This window comes from Olea europaea, unplaced genomic scaffold (genome assembly GCF_002742605.1).
Source record: "Olea europaea var. sylvestris unplaced genomic scaffold, O_europaea_v1 scaffold1834, whole genome shotgun sequence".
Classification (NCBI taxonomy): domain Eukaryota; kingdom Viridiplantae; phylum Streptophyta; class Magnoliopsida; order Lamiales; family Oleaceae; genus Olea; species Olea europaea.
In genome coordinates this window covers 184,825-200,428 of record NW_019236108.1, presented here as the reverse complement: position 1 = coordinate 200,428, position 15,604 = coordinate 184,825, and the positions used below count along the sequence as shown (strand labels likewise).

At 34.4% G+C, this 15,604-nt stretch overlaps 1 protein-coding gene across 1 annotated transcript; it reads left to right on the top strand.

The window, feature by feature from the left end:
* Nucleotides 1–700: 700 nt before the first annotated feature.
* Nucleotides 701–14,864, top strand: LOC111378569 (vesicle-associated protein 1-4-like). Its single transcript, XM_023001796.1, has 11 exons — nt 701–998; nt 1,085–1,155; nt 1,304–1,385; nt 1,667–1,779; nt 2,158–2,250; nt 4,500–4,551; nt 4,643–4,713; nt 4,888–4,969; nt 11,581–11,696; nt 11,917–12,051; nt 14,143–14,864. The coding sequence occupies exons 1-11, from the start codon at nt 947–949 to the stop codon at nt 14,329–14,331; spliced, it is 1,056 nt and encodes a 351-aa protein (XP_022857564.1). The 5' UTR covers nt 701–946; the 3' UTR covers nt 14,332–14,864.
* The last annotated feature ends 740 nt before the right edge of the window (nt 14,865–15,604 follow it).

The window sequence follows — 15,604 nt, the reverse complement described above, 5'->3', positions numbered from 1 at the left end:
CAAAAAATTTCATGGAAAACATTTTCCATTTCCTCTCCACGTGACCCAATTTTCTTGGTTGTGAAGGAATTTCAATTCCTTGGGTTTTGGTGACAAAATAAGTTTTCCAATTTTTTTTAAATTTATTTTATGGCAATAGAAACAAATTCTATCCATAATTGTAAAAAAATCTATCTATTTAATTGATAATTTTCATGAAAAATAAAGTCAAACGAACATCAAAAGATCCAAAATTTTAACATTTTCAGGCAAAAAATTATACAAATCAAATATATTTAATTGACGATTTTCAGTAAAACAAGTTTTAGGCAATTCAATTTCCTGAAATTCGTTTTTTTACTCAAATTCTATTTTTGCAATCAAACGCTTAGCCCCCGTTTGGCCTCCATTATTTGGATTTATAATGGGGGGAATAATATTTTATTTTTTGAAAAATGGATGATTGTAAAAGAATGAAAAATTTTCGATTTGTATGTAATATTATTTTATTGAATATTGTGTGGTTGAAAATAGGAGAAAGAAAAATTTAAATGAAATTGAGGAGTTTTAATGGGGGCAAACCGAACCTTAGCTTGCTCTCAAATTCATTATTTACCTCGTCCGTCGTCATGTAGGACCTCATGCAGTGGTGTCAGAAGTGTTTAAAGTAAAATGAAATGAGAATTCGCGCGAGTTTATGGTCGTTCTTAGCGTTTGCCAGCCAGACAGTTGAAAATTCCTCATTTTCATTTCTCGTCTGCACTTTGTTCGGTACATTTAATAATATACACCCGCGACAAAGTCAAATGATGATTAGAAATGTCGTCAGGTAAATTTCTTCTGCTCCTTCCTCCATTTCAATGCTCGTTCAATCTTCGAATCCTTCTCCCTTCCTCCCCCATTTATCCTCTAACACAGAAAACAGACTTCATTGTTAAATTGTTAATCGATATTTGAGGGGGGAAAAATGAGCACGGAAGAACTTCTTAAGATCGAGCCTTCAGTGCTTACTTTCCAATGTAAGTTTCAATTTCTTCTGATTTGGTTTTGGGGTTTGATCAATTACTGTTTGGTTGTCACTTATTTATTTCTTTTTGGTTTGAAGTTGAGCTGAATAAGCAAGCATCTTGTTCAATTCGGTTATCAAATAATACCCAAAAACGTGTTGCTTTTAAGGTAAAAATACATTGATTGGGTTATCTATACATAGCCGATCCCAAATTTTTTTGCAGACTAGGCTTAGTTGTTGCTGATTGAGTTATCTATATGAATATATTGTCATTCATATGTACCTTGTATTTGATTAAGTACGATTCTATTTCAGGTTATGACCACTAATCCTAAAAAGTATTGGGTTCAATTCAATGTTGGAATTATTTCACCCAGATCAACAAAAGACATCACAGGTTATTTCCTTGATATTGTTTTTGGTTTGTTGTCAAGTTGCAACTCTTTGTTGCTGAGATAATAGATAGAAGGAAAAAAAGGGCTTTCCTGCCCGCTTATTACATCAAATATGCAAATTCGACTTTTTTTGTCCATATTTAAATCACTAGAAGCCCAAAAAGTGGTCAAATAGAGTATGAAATCTCTGATTAGAATTGCAGTATCCGACATTTTGATTATTTCTTATTTTCATAAAAGACATGTTTTCAGTATTTTATTTTTGAGTTTGTGTGTTTTGCAGTAACAATGCAAAGCCAGAAGAAGGCTCCTCCTAGCATGCAATGTAAGGACAAGTTTCTAATTCAGAGTATAGTTCCAAGTTCTGGCGCAACTGTCGAAGATTTTAGAAGTTTGGTAATTACATCATTATTAATATACATTCGAGTTTATTTAAAGCTGGCCCGGTTATCCATTTTTATCCTTTCAAATATATTTTAAGGCCTGTTTGAGAATGTTGTGGCTACTCCTGTTTTTCAGAAAGAAATAGGAAAAAGAAGAAACCATTTTGCACAGTTTCAACTTCACTTTCACATAACTTTAAGACTAATTAAAGAACTCTTTGACAAAACTGGTATTGGTCTTTCAAGATTATATCTTCAAGCACTGTTTCAGAAAGCATTAGAAAACCTGAACTTGTATTTTAAAGATCTCTTTATTCGAAATATAGGCTAAGTGAACTAGATTGCTATAACAGCTGTTCTTGATTCATGAATTGGCGTGTTTATTTCGTAGTTCAACAAGGAAGGACATCCTATTCAAAAGTGCAAACTGGAAGTGGTATACAATATTGTGCCCCAAGTTCCATCATCAATTCCTGATGGATCGGTAAGTTCTTGATTACTGATGCTTCCAGGTTGTTTTTCTAGAGCTTTGGATGTTCTATTTCATTGTTCTTCATGCATTTTCCAGCAACTATAGCTATTGATTATTTTATTTATGTTAAGGACGAAGCTGCAGTGCCAGGGTGGGGTTCACAGAACCCCCACAGGCTTCTCACAAACACAGGGGTGGACATTTTTGGGGTATTTTTTTACTGAACATGCCTCGTGTGAGAGGCCCTGTACAGCCCTGTGAAATGGGACCTGTACGCCTAGCTTTATTCTTATGTTAATTAGGTTACTAGAATATATATAGGTGATTGTGACAAAATTTTAGTGGCGACCATTTTCTCGTGTTTGATTTTCTTGTTGGTGAATATGCATCTATACATTTTTGTGAGCGTAGTTGAGTTGCTTCTCTGGTCTAGTTCTTGTATTTGATCTCTGAATATAAAATTTCTTGTATTTGATCTCTGAATATAAAATGTGCTTTCTTCAATAATAACAACAGTCATCAAGTTTCCATATAATTTGAAAAGAATAGAAAATGTCCTTATGGCATTACTTTAGGTGAAGTTAACAACAAATATGAAGATCAAATGACAAAATGAAACTCAATGAATTCTTCATATCCCTTGAAAAAGTTAGACTTCGCACATCTATATGATAAATCATAAAGTAAATTACAGAAATAGCCCTTGAAGTAACTAACTATTACACCGACACCCCTTTTACAAAATTATGAAAACCTCCCTTGAAGTTTATTTTTCAGAATTGAATGTTAGCCATAAAAGAATAATTGCTTTAATTTGACACTTTTCTCTTATACTGCATTCGAATGGTAACTGCATGATATTTAACTATCGTTCTTTCTTACTACTTAAAATATTTTTCGAAATTTTTATTTAAACGGGAACATTGCTTTAAGTTGAAAGAAATATTTTTGTAAATAATAATAATGCTTAAATACAATTGTGTAGTATAATTTATTTCTTATAAATTTGTGTGTTATTTAATATACAATTTAGAACAGCTTGTTTGTTTTCAAATAATTAACAAGTACACAAATCCATGTTTCATAATAATTTAATAAGGTAATTAGAAAAAGAAAAATGCATTAAATGAACAAGTCACATTCAATAATTTATAGTTTTGATGGATCTTTATCCCCTTGAAAGAGATTGTGAAGTAAGTTTTTTTCCCCTTCCTTTTTTCCTCTTGCTGAGTGCTAAACCTTGTTCCGTCTTTTTTTATATTTTTTTTGAATTGCTTGATTTAATGACATTTTCTTTCATTTTTATTTTTAAATACTTAATAAAATCTATACTATGTTAATGTTCGAAAATTAAAGTACTTATAATACAAGAAGTACTATGCTAATGTTGAGTCGGCATGAGATCTACAATATCATATACTTGTGAATATACTTCTATTTAAGAAAGGTGTTTTATGATATTTTTGCAATCTAGAGCAGCTAAATAGAAATTTATGGTTTATGTTGATCATTTTCAAGAGTTTGCAGTTTGTTAATTGTCTCTTAAACTATGTTGCTTTGTTTTGGTTTAGTTGTTTTTTGTGTTCCCCAATTAATTAATCTATATTCCTAAAACTTCAGACCTTCTCGGTTAAGTACAACTATTGCTACTTGTGTAACTTTTAATAATAAATATCGATTAAATGCTGTTTCCGACATCAGACTAACAACTTACATTGTAATAGTGGAAATTATTATCTTACCTATCTGGTCTTTGGGTGATTCCCATTTCATTTCCTAGTATAGGCTTATGAACTTTTATCTTCTCTTTGTTTCTTTGGCCTTTGGTGAATTTCAACAGCACTTGGTTTCCTCCTCGTTTCATTTAGTGCTTGTTTGGGAGTGCTTAATTTAAGCAGCGGGTACATAAAAAATGTGGATAAAAGATGGGTAATAAGTTGTGGGTCCATAGAATGTGGGGATAAAAATAGTGTTTGACCGGCTTAAATTAAAATTTAAGGTTTGCTAAACATGCACTTTGTTGGCTTAGAATATTGCCAGAAGTTTAAGAATGCTGTCACATGTAAGGCGTAGGACGGATAATATATGTACTAAGTAAACTTAGACAGGCAATCAGTTCATTTAATTTACAACAAGTTAAAAGTTGGCAATGCATTGCAAATCTTGCTTGTTAAATCATCAGTTCCTTATGCGGAATTTCATTGATTGTCCGCCTCCATTCACTGAATATCTATCTATGTGTTTGTTGTGGAAATAAAAAGACAAGAGCAAGGAAGCTACTTGATGTCAAACCGTCAAAGCTCCACTTTCCGTGTAAGCTGATTGAGGCTTTCCACTATGTTCTCCAGAGTTTTATTTTCTTCTATTTCTTTTTATGTCTCTCACTTACCTTGGTTCTTCTCAGTTGAACTGAATAAGGAGCTCTCTTGTTCATTTCAGTTGTCAAATGTGACTGAGAATCGCGTTGCTTTTAAGGTAAGTTTCTGTTACCATTACAAGGACTTATTCTAAAACGTATTTTGAATGTTTCTTGACATTTTTTTTTTTCTAACTGTGCCTTCAGTTCCTGTTAAATTAATCATTTCAGTATGTTGCTTATGGTTTTCTTTTCTTTGGCATGTTTGAAGATAATCCGTTACTTTTATTTAGGTCAAGACTACGAATACGATAAAGTATTGTGTTATTCCAAGCAAGGGGTTTGTTTTGCCTCGATCAACTTGTGATATCACAGGTAGTTATGCAATCACTTTCCACTTTCTTCGTCATATTTTGAGCGATTAATTATGATATAAAATTTGAATAATAAAGTTAATAAAGGAACAATGAGAAATAATCGTTTATCTCTTTTTGTAATTAATTATTCTAACAATATTATGCCTCAATATATAATACAATACAATTGAAGAAAAGGAAAATAATATTCTAACTTAAGAAAGAAAAAGTATTTTCTAACTTAGTACTAATTATACCATACAATAATCCCATAATTGATTTTGGGATTTCTACGCTCCCTCTTAGGTTGGATTATAGATGTTGATAATATACAATTTGCTGATGAAATCATCAAAAAATTTGTCTTTGTAACCCTTTGGTGAATATATTTGCAGTTTGTTCTTTGGTAGGGGCGTAGATCATACGAATAGTTCCATTTTCAACTTTCTCATTAATGAAGTGTGTGTCCACTATGTGTTTGGTTCTATCATGTTGAACATGATTGAGTGAGATGTTGATAGCTACTTTGTTATTGCAATATAGTTTAATTGGAAATTTCATTGTTATTTGTAATTCTTCCAAGAGTTTCTTTAGCCATAGTCCTTCACATATTCCTTGGACAGCTGCTCTGAATTCTGCTTTAGCGCTGCTTCTGGCTACTACATTCTATTCCTTATCCTCCAAGTAACCAAATTTTCCCATACAAAAGTACAATAACCAGTGGATGATCTTCAATCTTCTATTGCTCTTGCCCAATCCGCATAAGTGAATATTTCTATCTCCTTTTTTTTTTTTTTTTTTCATTTTTCTTAAATAGTAGTCATTTCCTAGGAGAGCCTTTGAGATAGCTTAGAATCTTGTACGTTGCTTTGAGATGAGCTTCCTTTGAGAATGCATGTGTTGGCTTACCACACTTACCGCGAATGCAATGTCATGTCTAGTGTGTGCTAGTAGATTAGTTTCCAACTAGTCGCTATATCTGTCCTTTTCAACCGATTCTTCAATGTTCTCGATTTTCTTCTAGTATTCATAGGGGTGTCACTTGGTTTGCACCTAAGCATACCATCTTCGGTTAAGAGGTCTAGAACATATTTTCGTTGCGAAATACTGATACCCTTCTTTGATTTTGCTACTTCCATTCTTAGAAAATATCCCATTTGTCTTAGGTCTTTTACTTCAAATTTTGTGGCTGGACTCTTTTTTAGTCTCTATCTTGACTGCATTATCCCCAGTGAGGAATATGTCGACAACATGTACGATTATAATAGTCTTCATCCTATCTTCAAATACCTCGAAGAATATAGTATGATTCGACCGTCCTTGTTGATATTCCAGATTTTTTAACATGTTTGCAAATCTGTCAAACCATGTTTGATTGTTTGAGGCCGCATAGAGATTTTTTTAGTTTGCATACTTTATTTTCTTCATTTTCCTTGGAGAATCCAGGTAGTATTATCATATAGACTTTTTCTTCCAGCTTTCCCTTCAAGAATGTATTCTTAATGTCAAGTTGTTGGAGTGGCCAATTTAAGTTTGCTGCTAGTGATAGGAGTACCCGAATTGTACTCAATTTTGCAACCGGTGCGAATGTTTTTGTGTAATCTGTGCCATGAGTTTGAGTGTATCCCTTTGCAATTAGGCGAGTTTTGTACCATTCTACTATTTTGCCTGCTTTATATTTTACATTAAACACCCATTTGCACCTAACATGTCCTTTTCCTTTTGGTAGTTCCATCACATCCCAAGTTTCATTTGTCTCCAAAGCTTTTATTTCATCTATAACTGCCTTTCTCCACTTAAGAATTTTCGAAGTTTTTTCAATATTTCTCGAAATTTCTGTGTTGTCAAGGTTAGAGATAAAAATTCAAAATTCTGGAGATAAGAGATTTATAAGAAACAACATTTGAGATAGGGTGAAGAGTCCATGACCTAGTTTGTTTCCTGAGAGCAATAGATAAATCAATTTTTATGTGATTTTGGAGAAAACTCATTTGGAAATATCACTGGTTCCGATTCTCTTGGTGCTTTGAGTGTGAGTTTTTCCTCATCCTTTGATTTTGGTTTTCTTGAGTAAACTATGATCTCTTAGTCATGTTGTTCTTTCCGCTCTCCCCTGAGCCAGGTTGCCTTCTGTAGATGGCATACTAGGACATGGTAGTGTTGTAGTTTCAATGTTCGAGATAGATTCAAAGGGATCAAAAGATTTCCATGAATAAATCTTCACTTAAGGTCTCCCCGTGAAGAGAGGATTTTTGAAAGTAGGTGCTGTTCTTGAAGAAAGTGACATCAAGACTGACAAATACATTTTATCTGATTGAATCATAGCATTTAGGATTATTACCCTTGTACAGGCGAATAGGCAGCACCTGTGTAGTTGATATTTCTTTTTCTACTTTTTTGTTTATGTCCAATTGAATGATGCCACATCCCCCTGTGTTGACCTTGGTAGCCCTTTCCCTGTACACCAAGCAAGGTTCTAGCATTTATACCACTTTGGTGTAGGTGAATATCCAATGAATTCACACTTAAGTGCACGGGGTTCGAGCTTATTTCAATGATGAGATGTATATGGACAAAGGTAGTACATCCAAACCGGTCGATTGCTTTCCGTTCATATAATGCATGCAACTCTGGTTGCTGGTTGGGCAGGATTACCTTTTAGAGGTCGGAGGTGAGATGAGACTTAGGAAAGAATTTTTTAAATTTTTGGAGGGGAGATTCGAAATTGAGGGCGCAACTAGGCATTCTATTTATGAGGTAGGTTGAGGTAAAAACGGCATCACCCAAAAAAATTTTGTTTATATTTGTAGTAACATTAGGGCACGAGCTATCTCAAGTGGGTGTTTATTTTTTCGTTTAGCAACTCCATTTTTTTGGGGGTGTATCGACACATGAGCTTTGGTGGATTATCCCATTTTCTTGGGGATATATTCTTAGTGTCTTATTGAAATATTTTGTGCTATTATTCGAGCGTAGAATTTGAATTTTTGTCTGAAATTGGGTTTGGACCATGGAATGAAAATTTATGAACACAGAATGGACATCAATTTTTCTTTTAGCATATAGATCTAACAGATTCGAGTATGGTTGTCGATGAACGTAAAAAACCATTTTGTGTGGGTGCAATTAGTGGTTCGTGACGGTTCTAATAAATCACTGTGAATCTAAGCAAATGATTTAGATGGTTTATATATAGATTTTGAAAATGAAGAGCGATGATGTTTTTAGAGTTCGCAAATTTCACAATTAAGATCAGAAGGTATTTTATTCGAAAATATTGAAGGAAATGCATTTCTTAGATACTGAAACTTTGGATGACACATTCTATAGCGCCATAAAAGAATTTCACTATTCTTAGGGACAAAGGCAAAATTTCAACTAACAAATCGATTTTTTTACTTACATCAGTCTCGTCAAAGTAGTAGAGTCCTTCACACTCTTTAGCACTATCAATTGTCTTACCCGATAGTAGGTTTTGAAAAACACAGTGAGAAGAAAAAAATCTGCAGAGCAATTTGAACTTTTTATTAATTGACTAATAGATAGCAGATTATAGGATAGGTTTCGGACATGTAGAACATGTTCGAGTGTAATTGAATTAGGGATTCAAACACTCTCTTTTCCAACTACCGGAAAGAGAGCCATTTGTAATTTTGACTTTGAGATTACCAGCACAAGGTGAGTATGAAAGGAACAAATGGTGAGAGTTCGTCATATGATTAGACGCACTAGAGTTAATAATCCATGGTACTTTGGAGAGTGCGGTGGTATTTAGAGCTCTCAAGAAATTACCTCTGTGGGCCAAAGAGCATGACGAGCTAGATGACTGCAGGTTGGAAAATATTTTGTAGAGTTATTCTAGTTGTTCGTAATTAAATGCACTGCTTGGAGTAGAGTTTTATGTTTTAGTGGAATTGGTTGTGGTTTGGTAGCCATGATTTCTAGTGTTCTGTCTTAGCTTTCAATCAGTTGGTTTTTCGTGTAAATTTCAACACATATCTTCTTTATGTCCAGGTTTCCAACAATGGTCACACTATAGAGGACTCATTTGTTGTCTCGGGCTAGATCCAATTTTTTGAGTTCCTCTAAACATTTAGGCTTCCAAATCAGGCCCAATATATTTAGGCCCATCTTGTAAATTTCTTTTAGTTTTTGTAGCTACCATTCTCAGCCCATGTTCAACCGACCCATTTGGCCCAATGAAGTTAGAAGAAAGGGTCAATCAACCAAACCCTCAGGCCCAATTTTCTTCTTCAACGTAATTACTGGGTGACTCTCCTCTCGCCTTAGCTCTGCAAAGATGTTGTGTGTAGTTGGGAATGGCCGATAGCCAAGAATTCGGCCTCTCATATCGTCTAGTTCTTTGTTCAACCCAGCCAAGAATTCATACACTCGTTCATTCTCCACTCTTTTCTTTTATTGAATACTATCATTTGGATGCTGTTATGAAGGAGCAGGGCTGAAATAGGGAGACAAAGGCAGGAGGAACACCAGGAAGAAGACAAGCAACCACCGATTTTTGAAATTAAGTGACGGTGTTGTTTTGGGGGTCAAACTACAGTTAAGTACAGCCTATCACCCCAAAACTGATGGGCAAACAGAGATGCTGAATCAGTGTTTGGAAATGTGTCTTCGATGCATGGTTTATAGGCAGCCTAAGCAATGGAGCAAATGGGTTAGTTTGGCCGAATGGTGGTATAATACCACTCTGCACACAGCTATTAAAATGACCCCATTTGAGGCATTATATGGTCTTAAACCACCCGAGTTGGCTTTAGCTCCATACCAACAGAGTAACATCGCAGCAGTAGAGGAAGTACTTCATGAAAGACACAGAATCGATCAGCTACTGAAAGAGGATCTGGCACAAGCTAGAGCTGGGATGAAACACTATGCAGATAAACATAGGAGTGAGAGAGAATTTCAGGTGGGAGATTGGGTTTATATTAAGTTACATCCTTATGCTCAACAAACAGTGGCTAGAAGAACCAACAACAAACTCTCTGCAAGGTATTATGGTCCATTTCAGATAATTTAGAGAATTGGATCAGTGGCTTACAAGCTGGAACTACCTGCTACAGCCGTAATTTATCCAGTCTTTCCACGTTTCGTTACTTAAGAGGAAGATTGGGGAGAAAGAAGTTCATATTCATACACTTCCAAATCAAAATCAGGGACATGGAAATATACTCAGCCTCTAAGGGTATTGTCTATACGGCAGGTCAATCAGAATGGGCTAGCTATAAAACAGTGGCTAGTCCATTGAAAGGGCTCCAATCCAGATGAGGCGACCTGGGAGAATGTTGAGAACATACATGCATCTTTTCCATCCTTTCAGTTTTGCGGGTGAAATGTAGCTGAGGAGGAGGGATGTTATGAAGGAGCCAGCTGAAATGGGGAGACAGAGGCAGGAGGTTCCAGGAAGAAGACAAGCAACCTCCGATTTTGAAATCAAGTTACGGTGTCGTTTTGAGTCAATAGTGCTGAATGTAATAAGAATGCGTTTTATATATATTGTATTTTTATAAATGTGTTCCTTCCTTCTAATTTGCTTAGAACTGAAGGGGAGAAGAAATAAGGGCACGAAAAAGATCAGGATCATTGTGAACTTTCCCTCTTAAAATTCTCTCTTTCTCTCTTTCTCTCTTTCCCTTCCATTCTGCCCTCTTTCTCTATTTTGTAGATCTTGTTCTTTCTATGAAGTTCAGTTCAATTAATCTATTTCCAGCTTAGGTTATTGATATCATCTGATTTGATCTTTTTTTTTTGTGTTAATTGGAATTATATTTTACCTGGTTTGGTCGAAGCTGAGTTCAACCATTACAGATGCTGAGGTCCAATTCTTGCCGGATGGTAGTCATCTCCATGTAATATTCAGCGACTTCCCTTTCTCCTTGCTTGGCCTGCCACTGTTTAGTTTCAATTTCAAAAATTTGGGACGAATCTTTCGCGTCGATGTACATCTCTCGAACGATGTCCCATATGTCCTGCGCAGTTGCCATGGAGAGATAGATCTTGCCAATCGTAGGCTTCATTGAATTGACTAGCCAAGACGTTCTTCAATTTCCATTTTTCTTGAAGTTTTGCATCCATGCGCTTCTTTGTATCGCCGTAAGATACCCAATTTTCCTTTCCCGCCGATCACCAACTTAATTGATTGAGCACATTCTCTGTAATTTCTACCGTGGAGTTTATCCACACTGAGTTGGAAGGAGGAATTATCAACTCCAATTGAATTCATGGTATGGATGATTTCGGTTCCACCGTTTTCTGTCTCAGAGGTGGTCGGGTTTTTATTGTTGGTGGCATTTTCCGCCATTGAGAGTTGGTTTTGGATTTAACCGAGCTCTGATACCATAAAGTCAATAAAGACATAATGAGAAATAATCGTTTCTCTTTTTTAATTAATCATTCTTACAGTATTGTCCCTCAATAAATAATACAATACAATTGTGAAGAGAAGGAAAATAATATTCTAACTTAAGAAAGAAAAAAATATTTTCTAACTTAGTTCTATTTATACCTTACAATAATCCCATAATTGATTTCGGGATTTCTACAAATAATATCATCATTGTTTAACCATGATTAATTGCAGGATCTTTGTTAATTATTTTCTTCTATATGTAGTGAAAATGCAAGCACAGAATGAGTTTCCTCCAGATGTGAAATGCAGTGATAAATTTCTAATTCAGAGTATAGTTGCAAATGCTGCTGCAACTACAAACGACATCCCTGCCGACATGGTAATTGATTGGTAGAATCTATATATTAGTTTTTGTTATTGTTATTGTTATTGTTATTATTATTATTTTTCAGAGCTTTATTGTCCCCTTCTAGCATTGCTATTGCAGTTCCTGCTTCAAACACAAGGAATCTAGAAGTGGATTACCTGTAGGAAGATGGTTTTTTTTTTTCTGATGATTCCAGAGTAGTATGGATTAAAGTTTTTATTTTTTTATATAGTTCAACAAGTGTGAAGAGTGCAAACTTAGAGTGGAGTATGTATTCTGGCCACATCCACCATCAACAATGACATCAGAAGAAGGTTCTTCATGGAATGTATCAAACGTGGAAGCAAGAAATTCAAGTAATCCCAAGGTTGTTTCTTTATTGAAACTTTTTTCTTATTGTTTTAATTTGCATCCCCTTAAAAAGTAGACTTTTCATTATGCATCTTTGTTGGATTTGGCGGGTTAGTACAACATTTTGTTGATACCATGCAAAATCTATAGAGGTAGAGATTTTGTTGTTATACCGCCATTCTTGGAACTTGTCCTTTTGAGATTATATTACTATTATGATCAGGAGTCTCTTTAAGTGCATGCATGACATTCTTTAATTACCTAAATAGTCCTTCCTTGGATTTGTTCTTAATCTGATCATCTTCACCTTTTAAACATTCAAATTTCTTATCTGATCTATTCTAGTGCGCTTGCTCATATTCATCTTGATTATCCTAATTTCTACTACTTCATCTTGTGAAGTTGTCTTTTGATAGCTAAACACTCAGTGCCGTAATATGAGTCTGTTAATTATTTCATGAAAATGACATTTTAACCTTATAGAGATCTTCTTATTATACAGAATTCATTTAGTAATTTATCATTTCATCTATACCCTTCTTGAATCATATGCATTTCATCATCAATCTATAATTTCTATGACAATAACTGAACTAAAATTTCTCAAAAATGAACTGTTTACTTAAATGACATTGCAGATCATTTTGGTTTTACTTAACCTAAAACCTTTCTTGCTATTCAACTCCTTTCTAATTTCATCAACAAAAACTAAATTTTCAGTGAACAACATGCACCAAGAAACTTCACCATGGAAATGTCTTGTAAACTCGTCCATATTAGAACTTAAGGCAAAACCTTGGTGCAAAGCCTATACTGATTGACACTTTGTATTACAAACTGCCACTACGTCTCATTCTCATGACTGGTCCATCATCATATCTTTAGTATTATTGATATATCCTATAGAAGCTCTCTTTCTATAGCACGCATCATTAACACTTTCCTAGGCACCCTACCATAGGCTTTATTTGTACTTAAGCAAAAATCTCCTAAGCGGATAAAAGGCTTCCAAAGTAGATCTCTCTCACATATAGCAAACTAATAGTTTGATATCTTTGAGTTACACCCTAATTCGTGCTCAAAACCCTCTTCCATAATTTCATAGTATATCCCACGAGCTTAGTATTTCTATAAATCTATATTCTTAAATATCTCTTTTATTCTAGAAACATATTTGACACTCTTCCTTGATTCATCCAACATTCAAGATCTCGTTGAACCAATATATCTACCATACAATATACACCTTGCCCAAGCACTTGCGTACTTTGATCCTGCAAGCATGTATATGCAATTTTATCAAACAGCCCCTACATGATTATTCATATAAATTCTGTAATCTATGCTACTCCATTACACATCCACAGACTCAACACTCACAGAAGAAACATCAGCTTGTGAGTCTTTTTCCTTAATTTGATTGAAAACAGAATAATTTTAAGTATGGAAAGAGAGAAAACAAAGATAGAGGACACATATTTGATGAATGAAGTAATTCTCTCAAGGATATTTTCTGGGACAAGGTTCTTTTCAAGCATGCGCTCGCACACACACATGCACTCACTCTCATGGACAAGAAAATTAGTAGCTATCACAGAAATGATAAAGGTTCTGGCTGTTGTCTCTCTGGAAACAAAATGGAAAATCTTCCAACAATAGACTCTTTTATTCGGAAAAGAATAAAAAACTTAGTCAACAGAATATACTATTAGATACATCTGAATTGTACTATAAGAACTATAAATTTTTCCTTATTAAATTGAGCTGCAGAGAAAATGAGAATTTGGAATGGAGAAAGAAATTTTGGTAGGAGATTTTTGACTTTCTTCTCATTTCTCTTTCATGTTGATTAGTTGTGGGTTGGCTCAATGCAGTAACCAGTCAGAATTCAACAAATAAAAAATAAAATTTTTGCGTAGGGTGGTTTGGGTTTGGTTTAAAAATAAATCTCGAGAACCAGATTACATTGTCTGGTTCTCAGTTAAAAAAAGGGGGAATCAAATAGAGCCGGACTGAACTGGCTGGTTCTGGTCACATCCAGTTCTAGGTAATCTTGTCTGCGTTGTATGCTGATAAATTACATGTGCAACCTTTTTGACTTGTGTAGGTTGTGCCTGGGCATGACAGAATTGTAAATAATGGACGTGATGTAATCTTGGGCTTAATCATCATTGGCTTGTTTGGCATAGTTATCTGGTGCATCATGAAAATGGCCATGCCGCTCATCGGGTATTCATCTTTTGTTTTATACTTATACTCACTACAACATTTCATAACAAGAATTATGTCTTATTGACTTAAAAACCAGTGATTGAGGCTGCATATCTAAATTGAGTTTAGACAGATTCAATTGACTAAAAGCTTGATTTTCAACTCTTGTGCTCTAGAATCCAGAAGAACTTTTTGAGCAAAAAATTCGTCATTGAGTTATTAATGTCCATTTCATGTTCAGAATTTCATTTGCCCTTACGGAAACTAATAATTACTTGTGACATTTGTGTTGAGTTTTAAGAAGTGTGAGGCAGTGACAGTCGAAGTTTCTGAGTTTTTGATTTCATTCAAGTCTCTATAAGACTATAATTGATAATTGCAACTCATAAACTTATTACATATTGGGAAAATTACAGCTGCAGTCCCAAACCTGAACAAAATATAACAAATAGGTCCTCAACCTTCAGTTTGTAGTTCTGTAGCAAACAGGTCCCCAGTAGACGGTTCTGTCCATTTCAGCATTTTAAAATTAAATTTTTCTTTGCAAAACCATTATACCCTTAGTTTTATATGCAGTTAAAAAGGAAAAAAGAAAAATCTGCCAAACTAAAATGAAAGAAAAGGAAAATATAAAAGAATTAAGAAGACGGGGGTCTTTTTAACAAAAAGTTGACTTTGTAATGTTCCAAGGACAGAAACCAAATACGCATATATTTTATTTAGTGTAAAGGTTGACAACTCAACTGCTATAAATTAAAGGTTGAGGACCCACTTGCACTATTTCTCAAAGGTTGGGGCCCCACCTTTTTTCGCTTGCATGTAGTGTTCCATCAATACATATTAATCAATGTTGGATTGACTGGTGCCACATTATCGACAAAATAGATTTACTGTTTATTCGTACTCTGAATGATGAATGATTTTCCACAAACATGAACATTGGAGTCTAAACGTGTGGTTTTGCCGTTGAAAACCAATGAAATTTTGAGGATTTAAAGGCTCTGTATGAGCAACAACTCTAGAAAATACATCTATCTCTACCAAAGTCGTGACCAGAAAATTAAAAGTGAATTATCTTAGCCCTTGTTTAAGCCACATTATTTTGGAAAAAATGCATTTTGAATAGTGTATTGATGAGAAATGTGTGGTTAAAAAATAATGGAAAGTTTTGGATTGCGTGTAATATTTTATTAAAGAATGTGTAGTTAAAATGACGTCAAATCTCTATTTAAGAATGTATTTTTTTCAAATAATGTGGATCAAACAGGGTCTTATTGTCTATCTCGGAATCAAATTTTCGTCAGTTATTACATAAAATCAATTTCATAGTTTTGACTTGACGATAACTTATCTGGGAA

Bases quoted from the DNA above. Each gene is read 5' to 3' on its own strand.
- LOC111378569 (XM_023001796.1), top strand. From the start codon at position 947: ATGAGCACGGAAGAACTTCTTAAGATCGAGCCTTCAGTGCTTACTTTC. The intron at 999-1,084 runs GTAAGTTTCAAT...TTTGGTTTGAAG, and splicing joins TTCAGTGCTTACTTTCCAAT to TTGAGCTGAATAAGCAAGCA. The intron at 4,714-4,887 runs GTAAGTTTCTGT...ACTTTTATTTAG, and splicing joins AGAATCGCGTTGCTTTTAAG to GTCAAGACTACGAATACGAT.